A 22377-nucleotide genomic window follows, 5' to 3' on the forward strand; every position below is an offset into this window, starting at 1 on the left:
GCTTAATCACAGGTAGTTTATTAAAATAATGGAAAAAGATTAAGATTTTATAAAGTTCTTTCTCAGTGAACAGAAATAGCACATAGAAAACTATATCCATGTTAGTCTACATGTATCATTCTCTCACTTTCTCTTTGCAAAAAGACTTAAATAAAATACTTCTGCATAGAACTTCTGACCTCAATCTGAAGTTACACAGATGAGTGTCTGAATCCTTTATTCACAGTTTAACCCTTAGCACCCAGGACAGGGGCGCACATCATCAGCCTTGCAGGTACAACCAGCTATCACTGGGCAACAGAAGTCTGAACAGCAGCGGGACCCTGCCCACACCACTGTCTCACAGCTGAGCCCATCTGCCTCTTGCTCAGCCCTACCCCACAGACAGCTCTGAACTCCTCGTGGCCAACAGACTCTCCTCCATATCCCCCAGTATAAATGTTTCCTGGAAATCTGTGTTTTAAGAAAACTCCTACTTCACAATCAGAAATGGGCCTCTCCATACAACTGTCCCTACCCAGATGCTTGCCAACTAAAACATGGTCTCTCCATAATGCCTTTATGGTTCCCTTGGGCAACAGCAGTGGTCCTTTATAAGAAAGCTATATTTTGGTACGTAACTTGTTAAAAAAAATTTTTTTTTAATGTTTATTTATTTTTGAGAGAGACAGAGAGTAAGCAAGGGAGGGGCAGAAAGAGAGAGGGAGACACAGAATCTGAAGCAGGCTCTATGTTCTGAGCTGTCAGCACAGAGCCCAACGCTGGGCTCCAACCCACAAACTATGAGATCATGACCTGAGCTGAAGTCGGAGGCTTAACCGACTGAGCCACCCAGGCACCCCTTAACTTTTTCTACGAATTAGTTAAAATAACATGGACCTATTCTCTTGAATTAAGAAAGTTGGGGGAGAAATTAAAATAAAAATTTTAAATATAAAAAAAAGACACTAAAAAAAAAAAAAAGAAAAAAGGAAGATAGATGGGAGAGAAATCAAACTACATATGGTCAAAAGTGGTGCTAAACACCACAGAGGAAGGACCCCTGGCTTTTCCACCCCAGAAAATTTAAGGTTATGTGTGATACTGTGATTTATAATAAATATATATTTGGTCTTGTATCTATTCCTGACAAAGAGCTCCTAAAACCTTCAAATTATCCTGAGAGCCTTAAAAGCATCTCTTATTACATTTATTAAGGTCACTTTTGGAGGCCCACCCACCAATGGGGGCTGGCTGCCAGGAGAACCAACCCCATGGTTGGATTTGGGACTTTTAGTACCACCCCCAGACCTCTGGGGAGGAGAAGGGGCTGGAGGTCAATTTAGTTACCAAAGGCTAGAGATTTAATCAATTGTGACTATATACTGAAACCCCCATAAAACCCCAACAGGGTAGGGTCTGGGGAGCTTACAGATTTGGGAACCAGAACAGGTCCACAGGCCACTATGAGGGGCTCCAAAGTCCACAAGGAGAGGAGCTCCTGTCTTCAGGACCTCTCCCTATGTTATCTTTTCATTGGCTGTGGATTTGTATCCTTTGTAATTAACTGGTAATCTAGAGAGTAAACCAGCTTCCTGAGTTTTGTGAGCTGCTCTAGCAAATTAATTGAACTCAAGGAGGGGGCTATAGAAACCTCTGATTTACAGCCAGTGGGTCAGAGGCACAGGTGACAAATTAGACTTGAAATCTAGTGGGGGTGAGGGTAGGGCAGTCTTGTGGGTCAGAGCCCTTAATCTGTAGGAACTCATGCTATTTCAAGGTAGACAGTGCTAGAATTGAGCTGAATTATAGGACACCCAGTTGGTATCCGAGAATTGCTCAGTGGAGTGGAAAACCCCCCTCCCCACATTAGAATTGGGTGCAGGGGCACCTGGGTGGCTCAGTCAGTTGAGCATCTGACCATGGCTCAGTTCAGGATCTCTCGTTTTTTGAATTCGAGCTCCACATCAGGCTTGCTGCTATCAGCCTGTCAGTGCAAAACCTATTTCAAATCCTCTGTCCCCCTCTCTCTGTCCCTCCCCTACTTGCACTGTCCCCAAAATAAATGGAAAAAAAAAAAAAAAAGAATTGGGTGCAGAACACTGCTCTGTGAAAAGGAAGCAGACTGAGGAAAACATACCAGGCTCTTCACGACCTTCAGCAGCTCCTCCATGACCACTGCAATGCCCTGGTAGCCAAGCAGCCGGCAGATGACCTCAAAGTGCGGAGGCCCCACAAAGTTTCGGTAGCTGCCATAAATGCTAGAGTAGGCCAAGTTCAAAGCCTGAGGGACAAAGAATATAAGGGCTTAATGAAATCTCCAGAATTTTCAATGTGGTCACTATGAAGCCAAGATGAAAAAACTGCTGCACCAAAGATGCATTCAATACACCATGCCCTTAAGATGGAGAATTCCAGAGAATTTATTAGACTGCCCTTACTGGTATTTATATCTTCAACATAAAAACATGACAAGCAAGCTTGCTAAAACAGAAAAAAGAAAACAAAGCCATTTGGTTTCAAAGATTTATCAAAGTGCCAGTTTAAGGTCCTGGAATGAGAAACAAATACATTCTCATTGTTGTCTCCTTGGAGCTGTTCCCAGTCTCCTGGTGGAGACATCTGGGGCAAACACTGATCTCAGGGACACATGGGGAGCTGGGACAGCAGCCCTTGCAGGGAGAATGGGTGAGAAAGGAAATCAGGGTGGTTTCTTATAGGAGGAGACCTCCAAGCTTGTCTAAGAACACAGATTGAACACTCAGCCGGGAGACCCCTAATAAACATTCAGTGCTGTGTATTTCCCTCTCAGCACTTTTCAGGTGCATCCCACAAATTTTGATATATTTGCATTTCATTTAGTTTGGTTGTCTTTTTAAAACAACTCTTTCAAAATTTTCTTGAGGTTTGTTTGATGGCCCAGAATATGGTCTATCTGGGGGGAAGCCCCAGGGGCACTTGAAAAGCACGTATGTTCTGCCCTTGTTGGGTAGAGTGTTCTACACATGTCAATAATTTACTGGTGCTTGATGGTGTTTACTTCTTTGTTGTTGCTGATTTTCTGTCTACTGATGACTAAGAGAGAGAAATGTTGAATTCCCCAACTATAATTGTGGAGTTGTTCATTTCTTCTTTCACTCATGTTAGTATAGTATTTGCCTCAAGTATTTTGAAGTTCTATTGTTTGGTACACAAACATTTAGGACTGCCTTATTTTCTTGGTGGTTTGACCCTATTATATAATGTTCCTCTTGGTCCCAGATTAATATTCTCTGTTTTGAACTCTATTTTATCTTATATTAATAGAATCACTCCTTTCTTCTGATTAATATTTGCATGGTATATCTTAATCCATCTTTTTACTTTCAACCTACCTATATCATTAATTTGAAGTGCATGTCTTGCTTAATCAACTTTTTAACTCCACTTTGCCTATCTCTCAGTATTTTAATTGTATTTAGATATCTCACTTACATTTGGGACATTTACACATAATGTAATTATTGATATCTAAGTAGGGTCTGTTTCATTCTTCCTGACTTCCTCTGGGTCACTTAAACATTTTTTAGAATTCCACTGCAATTGACCTATAGTAGTTTCAAGAGTATCTCTTCACACAGATGTTTTAGTGGTTGTTTTAGGTCTTATACATTGTATAAGTTAATCATAATCCACTGTTACCAACATTTTACCACTTTGATTGAAGTGTACCAATCTCACTTCCATTTAGGTTCCCTGTATCCTCCTCCTGCCCCCTTAATCATTGTCTTAAATATTTCCTCTACATACACTAAAACCACATCAGAAAAGTGAGGATTCTGAAGAACAAGCACAGCAGGCCTGCTTGCAATTCCTGGGAATTCATCCTTTGGATTGTTACCAACTAATAAGGGTTTTGTTTTGTTTTGTTTTGTTTTGTTTTAAATATACATCCAAGTTAGTTAGTGTACAGTGCAATAATGATTTCAGAGTAGAATCCAGTGATTCATCCCCTACATATAATACCCAGTGCTCATCCCAAGTGTTCTCGTTAATGCCCCTTGCCTGTTTAGCCCTTCCCCACACCCATAACTCCTACGGCAACCCTCAGTTTGTTCTCTATATTTAAGAGTCTCTTATGTTTTGTCCCCCTCCCTGTTTTTATATTATTTTTGCTTCCCTTCCCTTATGTTCATCTGTTTTGTATATTAAATTCCACATATGAGTGAAGTCCTATGATATCTGCCTTTCTCTGACTAATTTCGCTTAGCACAATACCCTGTAGTTCCATCCACGTTGTTGCAAATGGTAGGATTTCATTCTTTTTGATTGCCACATAATACTCCAGTGTGTGTCTGTGTGTGTGTGTGTACATTTATCCATTCATCTATCGATGGATATTTGGGCTCTTTCCATACTTTGGCTATTGTTGACAGTGCTGCTATAAACATTGGGGTGCCTGTGCACAATAAGGTTGTTTTCTACCACTAGGGCACTTAACCATGCTATATAAACTTGTTTAGGTTATATGTACAAACAGTGATTTATGATGGGCTCTTTTCCTTCTGGGGGTTCTGGGGTTTCAGTAACTATGAACAGTCAACATAGGTGGCATATTCCTATGTACCTAGCCCTAGTGAGAGCCTTGGACCTGAGGATTTGAGTGGACCTCTCTTCGCTGGGCAGAAAAACTACACATCCCAAGCAACCCCCATGAAGGACAACTTTGGTAGCCTGTGCCCAGTTCAATCACACCTGATGCATCTTTTTCCCTTACCAATCCTGTTTTGCATCCGTTTGCTATAATGAACTATAGCTGTTAGTACAAGTGAGTCTGTGAGTTCTTCCGGAGAATCAAAATGTGTGGGTGGTCCTAGGACCCCAAAACAGAAAGTATGAAAACTGAAAACAATTTTCAAATAAAACACTGACCAGGTTGGAAGCACTGCCAAGCGCCTGTCCTGTGCCCACACTTACAACCCCAATCACACTTGAAAGGGGCATATTTTGATCATCAGACCAGATATATCCTCTTCCTAACTCCTCCTCAAATTTGCATTTAAGTGCTGGGATTCCATGTTAGGTTTTTGCTTGATAAGTTCTACTGTTTCAAAAGAAAAACATGCAAATTGTTAGTGAAATCTAAAGGTTTCAGGAGCTAGGAAAGATGGTGGGGGAGGAGGACCCTGAGCTTACCCCATCCCATGTTTTCAATGAGATATGATCCACTTCCAAGTCAGTAAGATGGAGAGCTAACCAAAGACTGTGGGAACAAACTCCACATCGAAATACAGAGAAGAAGCTACATCTGAAATGTTACAATGGTCAGAAAGGCAGAAGGAGGCTGCCCACAGAAAAGAGGGAACTGAGTGTGTAAAATGGACAGAGAAAAAAACCTCTGCACCAGGGAGCTCACATAAGAGGACTAATATTCATAAATTTTGGCTTTAAAAACCAGAGAGCTCCATCAAAAATCAACAAAAGTAGGCCAACACCAAAATGTAGCGTAATTAAATTTGTGAAATATAATGCTAAAGAAAAAAATCTTAAAAGCAGCAAGACAAAGGAAGTCCCTAGCTTACAAGGGAAGACAAATAAGGTTAGCAGCAGATCACTCCACAGAAACTTGGCAGGCCAGAAGGGAGTGGCAGGATATATTAAAGTGCTGAATGGGAAAAATCTGCAGCCAAGAATAGTCTATTCAGCAAGGCTATCATCGGAATAGAAGGAGAGATAGAGTTTCCCAAACAAAAACTAAAAAGAGTTCGAAACCACTAAACAAGCCCTAAAAGAAATATTGGAGACTCTCTGAGTTGGGAAGGAAAGACCAAAAGCGATAAGGACTAGAAAGGAACAGAGAAAATCCCCAGGAACAATGACAAAATGAGTTAAAAAAAAAAAAAAAAAAAAAAAAAGGCTGTAAATACATATCCATCATTTACTCTGAGTGTAAATGGACTAAACACTCCAGTCAAAAGACAAAGCATGTTAGAATGGATAAAGAAACAAGACCTGTCTATACGCTGCCTCCAAGAGACTCAAAGAAATGGAAAGACATCCCATGCTCATGGATTGGAAGAACATTGTTAAAAATGTCTATACTACCCAAAGCAATCTACACATTCAATGTGATCCCTATCAAAATAGCAACAGCCTTTTCACAGAGCTGAAACAAACAATCCTAACATTTGTATGGAACCACAAAAGACCTCAAATAGCCAAATCAATCTTGAAAGAGAAAGGCAAAGCTGGAGGCATCACAATTCCAGATTTCAAGCTATATTACAAAGCTGTAATGATCAAGACAGATGGTATTGGCACAAAAATGAACACACAGATCAATGGAACAAAATAGAAAATCCAGAAATATACCCACAATTATATGATCAACTAATCTTCAACAAAGCAGGAAGGAATATCCAATGAGAAAAAGACAGTCTCTTCAACAAACAGTGTTGAGAAAACTGGACAGCTACATGCAAAAAGAATGTAATTGGACCACTTTCTTACACCATACACAAAAAGAAATTCGAAATGGTTTAAAGACCTACATGTGAGACCTGAAATCATAAAAATCCTAGAGGAAAATATAGGCCATAAGCTCTTTGACATTGGCTGTAACAACTTCTTTCTAGGTATATCTTTTGAGGCAAGGAAACAAAAGCGAAAGTAAAATACTGGGACTACATCAAAATAAAAAGTTTCTTGGGGCGCCTGGGTGGCGCAGTCGGTTAAGCGTCTGACTTCAGCCAGGTCACGATCTCGCGGTCCGTGAGCTCGAGCCCCGCGTCAGGCTCTGGGCTGATGGCTCAGAGCCTGGAGCCTGTTTCCGATTCTGTGTCTCCCTCTCTCTCTGCCCCTCCCCCGTTCATGCTATGTCTCTCTCTGTCCCAAAAATAAATAAAAAACGTTGAAAAATAAATAAATAAATAAAAAATAAATAAATAAATAAATAAATAAAAAGTTTCTTCACAGTGAAGGAAACAATCAACAAAAAACTACAAGGTGACCTACAGAATGGGAGAAGATATTTGCAAATGACCTATCTGATACAGGGCCAGTATCTAAAGTATATAAATAACTTATAAAACTCAAAGGCCTGAGAGCAAATAATCCAATTAAAAATGGGCAGAAATCACAAACAGATATTTCTCCAAAGAAGACAGACAGATGGCCAACAGACACATGAAAAGATGTACAATATCACTTACTATCAGGGAAATGCAAATCAAAACTACAATGAGATACCACCTCACACTTGTCAGAATGGATAAAATCAACAACACAAGAAACAACAGGTGTTGGTGAGGATGTGGAGAAAGGGGAACCCTCTCGCATTGTTGATGGGAATGCAAACTGGTGCGGCCACTCTGAAAAACATTATGGAGGTCCCTCAAAAAGTTAAAACTACCATGTGATCCAGCAATTGCACTACTAGGTATTTACCCAAAGAATACAAAAACACTAACACAAAGGGATACATGCACCCCTATGCTTACAGCAGCATTATTTACCATAAACAAACTATGGAAACAGCTGAGTGTCCACTGATTGATGAATGGATAAAGAAGATGTGGGGTGTGTGTGTGTACACACAACATACACACACACACACACACACATAAGAAGTCACTCAGAGAAAGACAAATACCATACGATTTCACTCATATGTGGAATTTATGAAACAAAACAAATGAATAAAGGGGGAAAAAGGAAAGAGGAGTAAACCCAGAGTCAGACTCTTAATTACAGAGAACAAACTGATGGTTACAGGAGGGGTGGATGGGTGAGATAGGTGATGGGGATTAAGGAGTGCACTTGTCATGATGGGCACTGGGTGATGTATGGAATTGTTGAATCAGTATATTGTACACCTAAACTTATGTAACACTGTATGTTAACTAACTGGAATTAAAATAAAACTTAAAAACAAAAATAAATCTGAGGGCCTCATATTACAAATGAGAAAATTCACTTTCAAAGTTGCCCTGAGGGGTGCCTGGGTGGCTTGGTCAGTTAAGCGTCCGACTTCGGCTCAGGTCATGATCTCACGGTCCGTGAGTTTGAGCCCTGCGTCAGGCTCTGTGCTGACAGCTCAGAGCCTGGAGCCTGTTGCAGATTCTGTGTCTCCCTCTCTCTCTGCCCCTCCCCTGTTCATGCTCTGTCTCTCTCTGTCTCAAAAATAAATAAACGTTAAAAAAAAATTAAAACAAACAAACAAACAAACAAACAAACAAAAAAAACAAACAAAAGTTGCCCTGAATTGCGTAGGGACTGTGGCTTAATAATACCTGGTCCCAGGGGCTCCGGGGTGGCTCAATCGGTTAAGCATCCAACTTCAAATCAGGTCATAATCTTGTGGTTTGTGGGTTTGAGACCCACATCGGGCTCTGTGCTGACAGCTCAGAGCCTGAAGCCTGCTTCAGATTCTGTGTCTCCCTCTCTCTCTGCCCCTACCCCACTCATGCTCTCTCTCTCAAAAATAAACATTAAAGGGGCGCCTGGGTGGCTCAGTCGGCTGAGCGTCTGACTTCAGCTCAGGTCACGATCTCACAGTTCGTGGGTTCGAGCCCTGCGTCGGGCTCTGTGCTGACAGCTCAGAGCCTGGAGCCTGTTTCAGATTCTGTGTCTCCCTCTCTTTCTGACCCTCCCCTGTTCATGCTCTATCTCTCTCTGTCTCAAAAATAAATAAACGTTAAAAAAAAAAAATTAAAAAAAAAATAAACATTAAAAAAATACTCCCCCACTCCCCAGCTAATGTCCAGCTTCCCTATGGACTACACTCACCCCAAATAGGGCACATCCCAGGGGCACTACAACTAAAGTGGTGTAACTACTCAGAGGAAGAAGAGAAGGCACTACCTCTGAAAAGGGCAAAGTTACAAATACTTTATTGTAAAATAAATACTTACAGCTCAATTCAAGAAACACTCTGCCAGCCACACCTGACACAAAGACTTGGGTCTCACCTTGAAACCAGACGACACAGAGCTAGACTCACTAGTGGTATGTCTTGGGTTCTCTAACACCCTTGAAGGTATGAGTCTTCAACTGTAAGTCAGGGACAATATTACTTATCTTACAGAAAGAGAACATCAGTGACATACTCAAGAGCATGTTCACTTAGAGTGGTGATATTCCAAGAACCAAACAGCATCATAAATGAGCCACTCATCTAAGTCAATATTATTCTCACAAGACACTTATCCTAGTTCATCATTCATTAAAATAAAAAAAAAAAAACACATTAGATTTTTGAACTGGATTCATGGTATTCCATAATCTCACAGGTACAAACACTATAAACTGCATTGCAACAAAATGAAGTAAAATGATGGTTCTGAATACAATATTCAACTCTGATATCATAATATATTGTCATTCTGCTTTTTTTGGTCCTCAAAAAAGTATCATATAAGATGAACAGTCAACATCGATGTCACTCACCCAAATTTTTGGCAGACTTTTTGTTAGAATCCAAACAATTTAACAAAAATTACTAGTTTAGGGCATAAGAATAAAAATGACACAAACGTAATTTGTCAAACTGAGGCTGAAATCTGCAGTTCGGTCGCAGCTGATCACTTTTAAAAGAATAATCAAGTCCAATTCATCTAATCTTTCTTTTGCTCCAAATGGGTATAGCAGATGACCCTAGACTGCTCACGCCCCTGAACACATGAGGTGTGAACACAGACCCCACGCCCCTCAGGATCTTTGCTGTACAAGAAGCAGTAACACTGCTGCCTGAATTCCTGGAGGAAAATCAGTATAAAACCAAAACCTGCAGTATAAAACCAAATCCTGAGCCATTAACACCAGGATGGATGCACACTGTGTTTGGGCAGCAGGATGGACACAATAGTGCTGGTGAGGAACCGCTCTCTCAGAACCAACACCACAAGCCTTCTTCCCAGGAATCCATCCCTCCAAGGACCATGCGGGAGGCTGGTCTGACACCCCATGGCCAGATGCTGTGCAAATGTGTGGTAAATCACGAGCATCTACCTTTCCTCAAAGGGCCAAACTTCCCTTACGCCTTGTCATCCTCTCCAAATGCTGGGGCAGGGGAGGAAATGGAGGAGAGAATGGAAAAATCACTTCATTTCTTGGTTCCTCCTTCCCACAGGCTCTTCTCTTTTTATCTTAGCATTATAAAGACATATTTTGTGGTCATGCCTAAGACAGGGATTAAACTTCAGAATCAAGCCTAGTTCATAGCAAATCTTTTAGTTAACACAGACCCAAGAAATTTCTATCTTACTTGCCAAAATTTCTAGTCCTATCTTCTAAAACTATATAAAACTTCTTTTAGCTCCAAGAAGGTAAAATACTACACTTTATTTATTTCTTTGTTTTTAAATGATTGAATTTCATTAAACATAACTATGATATATTCTGAGTAAAATGGCATCAGTGTAGTGGCATCAGTATAGAATGTGAATTCTATACCTGTACACTGTATTCTGGTTGTTTTAAGTTCTCTCTGATAATTGCTTTCTTTTGTTCCCTAAATAAGACTTTTCACTCGTCTTTGATACACACTTCAGGTGGTCAGCTTCGGGATAGGTTTCAACACTGATTACATTTTAATTTCAGAAAGAGGGCATAGAGTACTTATTCTAATACTTCTAAAAATCCTCATGCCTTTCTGGAGGGGCAGAGGAGGTGGGCAGCCTACACCAATACACCAGCCAGAATCACAGTGTTTGCCCACTTCCAAAGGCGTAGTCCTAGCACATCAAGTTCAAGTTACCATCTGTAGTGACAACAATGAAGGCAAACAAGAAGACAGAAATGAAAGGTTCACACTCTAAAGAATAGATTAGGAAAGAATGGGTTAAAAGCATCTCTTCTACTTCTCAGATCAGCTGACATCTAAAAGGATGTCCTAGTGTAGGTGATGTGGGGTAGCAGCCCCTCAGCTCCTGACCTGTGTCCTAGCCTCGACTGCCCTGAGATTCAACACAGGTACACAGGTCTACACCTGTTGCCAGCTACACTTGACCAGCAGCTCAGAGCATGAGAACAGCTTTCTCTCAGGGTCCACAGAGTGTGGGTGTCTCCTGGGCACGGGACAGGAGCAGAGTCTGTTAATTGCTTGGGCCTCGTGTCCCATCATAAGCATCACCTGTCTGACCAGTGGGGTTTCCCAGAGGCAGCACTGAGTCAGGTGCTTTATCTTCCACCTCCCTTCTCTGAGGCAGTGGTGCTGGGGACTCCTCTGCAGGCGAGAAATCTTTGGCCAAGTGGGAGGAAGGGAGAGACTAGGGACATGTGGCCCCCTGCTTGTATCTCAACAGCTTCAGTCTCCTTTCCACCCTCCCTGCCTCACTGGCCATGCTCCCAAAACTGCTGGGGTGCCCTTCCCTTGCCCAGGCTCTCGGTACCTGTCTGCACACCAGGGCCCAGTCCACACCTTCAGGCCTCTGTGGAACAAGGCCTGCACTCACCTGCTGAGCCAAGAACTCTGCTCCCTGGCTCAGGCCAGGTGCAGCCTGGGTCACAGCGCATGCTCAGGAAACACTTGCTGAGTGAGCCCTGAGACTATGACTGCAACTTGGTATAGGTAGAAGAAAAACATTACTTAATATTTTTAAAAATGACACTCAGTCCCAGAACACAGCAGAAAGAACAATGACATCTGGACTTCTTCACTCCTGGTCATCATCACTAGGCTTAACACAGCAGCCAAAATCCTGACCCTAACAAACGGGGCAATATGATCCTCCAACCCAGCCCACCAACTCCCACAACCTCTGCCTCAGCTGAGTGAGCCATGAAACCTGCCTGATGTGTCCAAAACAGACACCCAGCAGGGCAGCATCCTCCCCTGCTCACAGTAAGGTCTATGACGTGCAGAGCAGACAGACCTAGGAAGAGGAGTGGACACAGGCCCCAGGGATAAAGGCCTCTTCCCTTTAACCCTCCTAAATCTAGCCCTGTCTGACTTCAAAAATGGACACCTCCACCCACCAACTGCCAGAAACCTGGGAAACATCTTTGGGTCTTCCGTTTCTCTCCCCTTCAATCTTTGGGTTATTAGCCAAAGTCCAGTCACATCCACTTCCAAAATACCCCTTGAGTCTAGCTACTTCTATCTCTGTCAATGCCACCTGGTCCAAGGCACCACCTCCTGCCTGGACTAGGATAACATCTTCCCACCTGGCATCATTCTCCATCTGCTCCTGGTCCCTCCCTCAGACCCCGGCCCAAGCTGCCTGTCATACACCACCCCTCCCCACCCCCATCTTGTGACAGAGACTCGGGCCCACAGGGTCCTGTGCAGGGCTGGTTCCTTCTCAGCATCCAGATCTTGTTAGAGCAAGGCCTCTCTAAAAACCAGCCAAGGTTCTATCACAACAGTTCCTTTCACAGCATCCTAGGAATGCTGCTTCTCAAGTGGACATGCCCTTCCCACACACAATGCAGAGTACATGGCACCACCCAAATGTGGAAAACAGAGACAGCATCCATTTCAGCTTGAAGTTCCACATATCCTTGCAAAACACAGGCAGTTTCTAGTTCTCTCAACACTGGTTTCCCCTTCCTCCCAAATATATCCTCTACTTAACCCTCTGGCTTATCCCACTAAGACATCTACCATTTCCTTCTTGGCTGACAGGTTGAAAACTTTAAATGGTCACATTAATTTGTAAAGTGTTATGATGCTGTGATTAAGACAGAAGTGGCCAAAGGGAGATGACATCACAAGCCTGAAGAAGTTGAAGGGAGAGAAGGAGCGTGAGCCAAGGACTTGTCTCTTCAAAAACTAGTCAGAAGGGAAGGCTGAAATTCTGACACCCTCCTGAGAGCCAGCACTAGGGATGTGAAGAGTGGTCCTTTTATGTCATTATTAATAGGCTCACTTCTGCACCTGTGAGAAGAATGTGCAGAAAATATGGAGACGGTACTGCCCAAACTTCAGCCCCTCAGAGCTTTAGAGCCGAATGAAGCAGCAGCTGCTCAGAGCTTTAGGTTCTAAGGCTATAGGCGCTGGTGTCCATGACCAGGCAGGGGCCATGATCCACTTCCCCACACAGCCCACAGGCTGTGTGGAGACCGAGGCTGACACCAACATCAGAGGGAACAGCTTAAAATAACTAGTGAGAACAATGCACACACATCATAAAGTGAGCTCAGAAAAGGAAAACGTTTCTCAGACTCAGCCCTCCCAGAGACAGCCACTTTTTAGCATCCACTAATCTTTTCTCTGGGTTTATCTTTTTGTAATAAGGAATATTCTGTTTGGAGTGTGATCTTTTTCTTTTTTCAACTTAATACAATACAGCCCCCACAACCTATCACAAAATCTATGTAATTACCTGTGATGACTGTATTCCAGTGGACAGTAAGTTATTGGAGTATTACCTGATGGTCAGTTAGGTTGCTTCCGTATTTTTTATGACAATGTTGTTATGACCACCCCCATAGCAGACCTTACTTTATACTTGTCTGATTTATTCCCTTAGCTGTCCAGCTTCCTACAAGTGAGAACATTTAAATATTGATAAACATTTCAGCTGGCTCCCTAGAATCATACAGTCCCATGTGCACTCTTTATTTTTCTTTAATTACTGGTGAGGCCAGTTACCTATTCCTATTTTTTTTACTACATTTTTTGGACATATCTGCTCATTAAATCTATCTCATTTTTACTATAGAGGGTTTGTCTTTTTTTTATGAAACCCTAAGAGTGCTTTAATTATTAACAAAACTAACCTTTAATAATACTCTTAACTTGTTACAAATTCAGCCACCCTCAGCCTGGACACTTGTCTTACCTTACTAGACAGCAGTGGTTCTGTGGCTTTTGCCAGTTTGCCTGCTTGCCTGTGGTTTCTGGATGTCAACCCTTTTCTCCACACCCCCTCCCACCTCAGCCCCTCCCTTCGTGGCATCACACCTGGACAAGATATCCTGCCCTCTCTGTCACAGATATGGCCCTGAGCCTATTCCACACTTTCCTGGTTTGATATTTTTAAACCATTAAATCTGCTGACAACCTCACTTATTGTAGTGCCAGGAGTGAGGCCAGGCCTAGTTGGACACCTATGACAGCCAGAGGGCTGTCCTAACACTACTATTACTTTTTAGGAAGATGCTAATGGAAGAAAACAATAACATTTCACACATGGCATGATACATCTAAATCACTGCAACTAACATGAATTAAACTAAACTAGAAAATATGCTTCATTGAGAACTTAAAAAATTTTTTAACACAAACACAAAAGAACCTACCTTTGATCCATGTAAATACTGGGGTTGTGCATTAGGCTGTTTATCTCTTTGAAATTCCTGAGAAAATGGTAATACTGTCCGAACAAATCTAAACAAAAAGGATAAAAAGAAAAGAAAAAAAAGAAAAAGAAAACAAAAAAATTTAATGGCACTTCTTTAAAATTCAGAACTTTTCCATTACCCATCAGTTAAATCTTCCTCACAGTTAACTGATACAATCATCACATAGGAAAATTCTAAGAAATCAAAAACCATAGTACGGATGATATAAACACTCTGAAATATGATATACATGTATCCAGAGTTCACAGAGTGAGAACACCCAGGTCCTACCACTGCATAAGCAGTCTCCAAACTCTGGAAGACAGTCTGGTCTGTTGGCACCAGGACCATTTCATGCCTAATGCAGTCCATTGACAAGTGGTAATGACCTAGTACTCAGGCCTTGCTGGGCCTCTGGACATGGTGATGACCTCGGGGATAGGAGTGAGAAGGAAGATACAGGCACTGATATCCAGTTACTCGAATCACTAGTTACAAGCTAATGGGAAGAAAGAGCAAACTAAGTACTTATAACCACATTCATTTAGCCAACATACTGGCTTGATAATGGATTAGGAGACCTTGAAAATCAAATGCTTGGATTTTAAAGTGGACATGAAAAGCTTGGCTAATACTTTCATATCAGAAGAGTTCATTTAAACATATAAAACTTTGGGGGCTCCTGGGTGGCTCAGTTGGTTGAATGTCTGGCTCTTGGTATCGGCTCAGGTCACGATCTCACAGTTCATGGGTCTGAGCCCCGTGTCAGGCTCTGTGTTGTGCTGATAGCACAGAGGAGCCTACTTGGGATTCTCTCCCTCCCTCTCTCTCTCTCTGCCCCTCCCCTGCTTGCTTGCTCTCTCTCTCTCAAGAAAGAAAGAAAGAAAGAAAGAAAGAAAGAAAGAAAGAAAGAAAACAAAAAACCTTATAAAACTTTTATAAAGAAGCATCATTACTACATGGATTTGCTAACTATTAAACATGAAGCACTTGATTAACACATATTACACTTTAATAAATAAAAAAGGATGTACTTGGCATAATACCACCAGTGCATGAAATGAACATGCATATCTGAGGGGAGTACATTTACACAGAAATGTCATGCTTTTGAGTGTCTGGATTTTGTTGTTACCCTCTAAAGACTGTTGAGTTATATTGGGCAGAATGTTAAAACTGCTTGCAAGTCAGCTGGAACCTTTCATAATTAGGGTGGCATGGTATTGTAAACAGCTTAGGGCTAGTACTAAGGCAGGCCCTTCTGGCAATTCTACTGAATGCATAGGTATTTGGTGAGGTCTCCCCATTCTTGCTGGCAGGGCCTCAGATGGCTCCTAGCTCTGTGTCAGCTCTGGGAATTCTTCAGCTTAGAGCCCCCAAAAAGTTGTTCTTTGCCCATCTTTGTGGAGATCCACAAAGATGGATTTCCACAATCCACAATGCACACACAGTTTAATATTCAAGCAAAGACTAAAGGGCCCCTAAGTTGGTCTCAGGAGCTATTCCTCTATGCAGCTCTCTCTTCTCTCATACTGCAAATCTGCCCTGCAAATTCCAGCTGTCTCAGCATCCTCTGTTTCCAATCTGTCCCTTCTACCAAACAAGACTTCAAAGCTGTACTTGGGATACATCCTTCCACACTGAAGCCCAGAAAGTGCTTCCAAGCAGAAACCCAGGGAAGTCATAGGGCTTACCTCCTTTGTTTCCTTTCCCCTAGAGAAATAGGCAATGTATGAAACAGTGGTTTCATAAATTTTTCACTTGTTTAAGGCAAAAGATATATCCAAACCCTGTTACTTCATTATCCCAAATAACTTTTAAGCACTGTATTTTGACTATATATTTATATACATATGTAATATATAAATATATAGTCAAATATATTGAGTATATATACACTCAATGTAAAGATAAAAAAAAATGGAATTCCAGTTAGTAGGCTTGTGTTCATGGTGGAAAGGATTAGTAATTTTGAATTTTCTGCATTTTCTAGAATTAAGCAAATGAGTAAATATACTAATAACGAAACAGGATTCTCACTGTAGAAAGGAGTTATAAAAATGGAAAGGGAGGGAGAAAACGAGAATGAGAACTGCAGTGCTGAACTGGAATTGAAGATATTAGTGTGAATTCAGGGTTAGAACATGTAGACAGCTACAGAGAAGCAACCCCCACCCCCCACCACATAAACATTTTATGGGGTTGTGTCCTCTAAAAAGATAATCTGAAGTCCTAATTACCAGTACCTCATAATGTGATCTTATTTAGAAATGGGGCTACCGCAGATGTAATTAGTCAAGATGAAGTTATACTGAAGCAGAGCAGGCCCTTGATCCAATATGACTCATGTCCTTGTAGGAAGAAGGGAAAACAGCATGTGTCTAAGGAGGCAGAGACTGGAATGATACAGCTGCATGCTAAGAAGGCCAAGAATTGCTGACCACCCACCTGAAGCTGGGGAAAAGCAAGAAAAGTCTCTACCCAGAGTCTCAGAAGAAGCACAGCCCCACTGACACCTTGGTTTTGGATATCTAGCCTCCAGAACTGTGAGAAAATAAATTTTTGTTGTTTTAAGCCCCAAGGTTTGTGGTAATACAGGGACTTAATACAGTACATAGTCAGGTACTCCCTAGCTCTGAACATCAAAAGAGTCTAGAAACAATGACATTCCAGTAGCAATGAGCATATCTAACACCCAGACTTACTTTGTAAACATTAAGCCTAGTTGTAAAATATTCTCCACTAAAAGGAATCCTTGTAGAAATAACAAATTGCAAAGATAGAGCAGGAGAAGTACAAGATGAACCTGGAACATTTTGTGGTGCAGAAAGTAGGGCAGTGCTTCAAAATGATGTGGACAGCTAATAGGACACCAAAACCAGGTGGAAGGGGCTCCCACTGGCCAAAATGGGGTCAATTTAAGCCACAAAAACCAAATCATGATAATAACAGATTACAATGCTGAGTTAGAATCTGCAAGTCTTTACTTATAATAAACAAATAAATATATGCCAACATATATAGCTGAAGGCCAACTAATATATATACATGGAATGATGACATTTGAAAATCACCATTGTCAACCACCATAATGATAACTGAGTTGGGTAAGAATCATCAACAGATGGTAAAACTAGTAGGCCAAATTTTAATGAGGAACAGTTTATTTATGAAGTCTCAACTATCTCTCTATAAATTACTTATAAATTCTAAGCAGAAAAATGATAACATGTCAGCGGAGAAACCAGGCAGCCACCATCCTAACCAAAAGACAGAAGTTAACATCACCAGTAACGGACAAAGTAATGCCCTTTGCTTCATTGTACACTGCACTGAGGACACACCCATTCCTCTGTGGCCTTCCTCCCTCTGAGGCCTGACTTTGATCCCAATCATTGCCTATTTCCAGAGCTATAGCATTTTCACACAATTATCAGCTGTATAGGTTAAATTTAAGTCATAGGCTACCCTAAACCACTTCCTAGAGCCATCAGGCAAAATCACTAATCAAAAATAAGCAACCAGTGAAGTTCTGGTTTCCCTTGAACAGTTCTTAGAAAACCCTCAGGGATGGAATTAAAATACTGGGTGACACAATTCTGTCTGTCTTCTCAGGATTCCAGTTCAGTTCTCAGGAGCCTTGGTGGGCAGAGCAGCCTCCTTACAACACAGGTGGGGCCCACTCACAGCCTCCATGGGCTCTGTGCTCACTCTGCAAACAGGGGTATTCACATCTCATGGGCCAATGGAAGAAATATGCCACAAGAGATGAAAGCACCCAAAGCTGCCCCTTCTGCTCACTGTCATTTACATCAGACATTGTGTGGTCTCAGGTAGCTGAGGGCTGAGGTGTGACCTGACACCACTCCTCAGTTACATATTGGATGCCTCAATGTTCCTCACACAGTTCTACCAGGGTCCTATAACTGACACTGGCCTGGAGGTTTTCTACCCTTCATAGTACCAACTTCCTAACCTGAGCCCTGTCAATTCTGTCTTTGACAATAAGACCCCTACTGCCAGCAGGCCAGGCAGCCTTGAATGGGGGGATGTTCTCCATCATCAGTCCCAAACAGGGCATCCAACAAGGGCCTATCTTGGTGGGCAGGGACTCAGAATTTGATCCATTTCCCTAACTCCACTCTTCCTCACCAAACTTGTGTTCATATGTCTAAAGTATCTTTCAGAAAACATAGCAGTTCAACACAAGAGTTTACGGCAAATGCTGGCTTTTCATCATCATGTAATCATGATCCTCCTCTGCAGATCTTCTACACAGCTCACATCAATTCTGAGGACTTGACCCATTGAACCATCACCAAGGAGACCAGGGCAGTCCAACAGGCATAAAGGAGGCTCAGGGAACACCTTTCATTATTCCTTTTGCAAGATCTCTGAGAAATCCCTTAAAGGAAGACCAAATGCTAGATAATTTTTAAAAAGCCTGGGTAGCTCAGTTGGTTAAGCAACTGACTCTTGGTTTTGGCTCAGGTCATGATCTCAGAGTTTGTGAGTTTGAGCCCCAAGTCAGGCTGAGCTCTGTGCTTACAGCATGGAGCCTGCTTAGGATTCCCTGTCTCTCTCTCTCTCCCTCTACCCCTCCCCTACACACACACACACACACACACACACACACACACACACTCTCTCTCTCTCTCTCTCTCTCTCTCTCCCTCTCTCAATATAAATAAACATTTAAAAAATACAATCTAAAATAATACCAAAAAAAAAAAATCACAACTTCCTGTGTTGCCCAATTCCAACCTCACCATAACACCTTTTTTCAGCCTACTGATTAGTGGAGTTCTGCTGCATGTAACCTTCAGAGACACCTGACAAGGCAAAAACAATTTAAGGAAAGGTAACAGAAATTAATTCCAAAGGTTCCAAATGGATCAACCAAAACAACTCTTTGGTCCTGCAAACATCAGCCATGACTTATACAGATTTTCAGAAGCAGAAAAGCATATTTATAGTCTAATACAGAATGACCCTCCTTGTGATATATCATGTGGAATAAGAATGTGTATATAATAGCATGCCTAATAGCACTCATTTCTGCAAAATAAAAAAATATATATGTATATCTGACTGTATGACAAAAACTGTAGAAGAAAAACACATTTTAAAAAATGTTTATTCATTTATTTTGAGAAAGAGAGAGTAGGGAAGGGGCAGAGAGAGAGGGAGAGAGAGAATCATAAGCAGGATCCATGCCCAGCGCAGAGCCCGAACACAGGGCTTAATCTCATGACCATGAGATCATGAACTGAGCCCGAGTCGGAAAATTAACCAACTGAGCCACCCAAAGAGCCCCAAAACATTTGTTTAAGTGTTTATTTATTTAGAGAGAAAAAGAGAGAGCACAAGCAGGGGATGGGCAGAGAGAGAGAGAGAGAGAGAGAGACACAGAATGCGAAACAGGCTCCAGGCTCTGAGCTAATAGCTCAGAGCCTGATGTGGGGCTTGGACTCACGAACCGTAAGATCATGACCTGAACCTCAGTAACCAACTGAGCCACCCAGATGCCCCCCCCATAGATACATTTTTTAATGCAAGCAATCTCTAGGGATTTATTTTCCTCCTCATATATGTATATATGATTTCTAGCTTTTCTACAATTATAATGCATTATTTATGTAATAAAAATATATTTTCAGCTAATCCAGACTCTAACAATTTGAAAGATATCTGTTTCAGGAGACTAGACACCTTCAAAGAAGTTAAACAATGATGAGTAGTGTGTAAAGTCTGGTTCTGGTATATGCCCAGCCAGGTCCAGAAGCCCCCTAATCTGAGGAGACTGACTGGGACTCCTCCCCCTGTGGCTCTGGAAGCTATGGTCACGTTCCCACTACTGCTGCCTGGCAAGTGTCAGCCACCTGGGGCTGGTGTGATGACATAGCCCCACGCACCTTGGGCCAAGCCTGTGTCCCTATAAGGAAATCCAACCTTGAGGTCCTAAATAGAAAATGGCAATAGCAGACATGATCAGACCACAGGAGGGCCTCCCTTCTGTCCTTAGTATGTCCTTTGAGACATAAAACTGGGCTTGAAAGTCAGTAACAATTCAGCTAATACATGGTGGGATGTTCAGATCTAGCAGAAAAGCCAAACACAGTGATTTTTAAAAAGTGGTCATAATACACATACATACACACACACACACACACACGTCTTTGGCACATGCTGACACAGAGCAGAAGGTCAACTTAGAGTAGAGCACAGAGAACAAACCTGGACAGGTGGCTGCCCAGTGCACAGAGGCCAAGGCAGGGCTGTCCCAGGATTTGGGCCACATCAGGAGGCTAAACCACTTATCAACCGTGCCACCCACATAACTGGCCACTTTTATGTCGTTCAGCATAGTAGTAAATGGTAGGTTGGTGAGAGTGTGGCTCACCAACTGATCTTCATACACCCCAACATCCCAGAATGGAGGAAAAATAGAAAGTCACCCACTATATTCCAACATCAGGTAGACTGACAATGGTGGAGATGGTGCAGACCCTGCAGCTACTGTCCACGTGCACCATGAGATCCTGCCCTGACCTACAAGCAAGTGCCCCAATGCAGTCTCTACATGCAAAGCCATAAAACATGCCCAGGGGCTGGCCTAAGGCTATACTTGCAAAAAGAGGAGACTAGGAGGGCCTGAGTACCCTGGACGTGACAAATGATAGGAACAGGGAAAAAGACAGCAACTTAATGGACAATGTGGAGGCCCAGAGATATCCTGTTTAGGAACCCTTTGGCAAGGGCATCCAAAACTATCCATGAGGTTACATGCTCACCGGTTGGTAGAGCCATTATAGCAGTAGTTGGGCAGGAAGTCGTAATTGAGTTCCCAGAAGACATGGAGGGTGATTCTCCCATATGGCGCTGATACATTGTGGTTGGCCTCCCGGAACATGGCGTCAAAGCTGTCCAGTGTCAGGTACCTGTTTAGCAGCTTGTGGGTCATGCGGTTGATTTCCAAGAGGCCATCCAACTCCTATAGGACCACAAAGACAGGGGTGTGAGGACAGAATTGAGCCCAGCTCATTGGCCCCCATTCCTTACATGGGCAGTGCCATGGTGCTAGGATGGGCTGGGTAGGAGAGAATAGGATACACAGAGGTAAGGCTGGTGAGCTAGGCCAAGAATATACACAGTGGGGGTCTAGTAGGCCACAGGAGCTTGCTTCTTACACCTAAATTCATTATGTCCTCTCCACTCTTTTGGAAACACCCCTCCTAACCATAGTCACACCTCCAGGGCAATCATCCTTTTTTCACTAAGGAAACCTCTGCACTGCCCCCTCACTGGCTTCCAACCACCCCTAGGGCAGAGACCACTAGGATGCATCCACCCCTGCCCTGCTGGCATGCTATGTGTCCTCAGGCATCAGCCTGAGTCAGCCTCTCTTACTGTGCACAGCGACAAAGCACAGTCAGCAAGTGCATTCACAGACAGATTTCCAAACTTCTAATTTGCTCATAAACATGCTTAGGTCTGTGTTATCCACTGTAGTAGCCAATGGCCACATAATGGCAATGAGAACATGGCTGGTCCAAACTGAGGTGCACTGTACATGTGAGTTACACACCAGCTTTAAAAGACCAAGTATGAAGACAAAGAATATAAGATATCTATGTCAGTCATCCTGATTCTGTGGAAGAATATGAGGAGCACTGCTCACCCTATGTGGAGATGCTTGAACCCAAGTTGCTGAAGCCCAGTGCTCACTGACGCCTCTCTTGTTCTAGCCAAAACTGTGTCTTTAGTAATGAACAACCTTCCTTGTGTTCTTACATGTTCACTAACAATGTCTGAAGCCTTCATTCTTGGAAGATCTATTTGGTTTGGCATAAAATCCTTAATTCTCATTTCCTTTCCTTGGCTTCTGGCATGAATAGCTGTAGACAAAGCTCTGAAGACAAATTTTCTTTCTCTTATCACTCTGCTCAGATATCCAGATTAATTTTTTCTTTTCCTTTAAAATCTAATACTTCTACAGGGGCACCTGGGTGGCTCAGTTGGTTGAGCATCCGACTTCCAACTTAGGTCATGATCTTGCATCTCATGAGATGGAGCTCCACATCTGGCTCTGTGCTGACAGCCTGGAAACTGCATTGGATTCTGTACCTCCCT

At 42.4% G+C, this 22377-nt stretch overlaps 1 protein-coding gene across 3 annotated transcripts in view; it reads right to left on the minus strand.

Annotated features, from left to right (window-relative positions):
- The window catches only part of CYFIP1 (cytoplasmic FMR1 interacting protein 1), an 86956-nt gene that overhangs the window by 26205 nt on the left and 38374 nt on the right, over positions 1-22377 (minus strand). For all 3 annotated transcript variants that reach the window (XR_009263942.1, XM_058736925.1, XM_058736926.1), the window contains exons 21-23: positions 21039-21238; positions 14203-14290; positions 2120-2263 (exon numbers count right to left, since the gene is read on the minus strand). Coding sequence is in view for 2 of the 3 variants with exons in the window: in XM_058736925.1 (XP_058592908.1) it covers positions 2120-2263; positions 14203-14290; positions 21039-21238 (432 nt within the window). In the remaining variant the exon portion in view is untranslated. The remainder of the gene's footprint in view (positions 1-2119; positions 2264-14202; positions 14291-21038; positions 21239-22377) is intronic.

Source organism: Neofelis nebulosa, chromosome 7 (genome assembly GCF_028018385.1).
Source record: "Neofelis nebulosa isolate mNeoNeb1 chromosome 7, mNeoNeb1.pri, whole genome shotgun sequence".
Classification (NCBI taxonomy): Eukaryota; Metazoa; Chordata; class Mammalia; order Carnivora; family Felidae; genus Neofelis; species Neofelis nebulosa.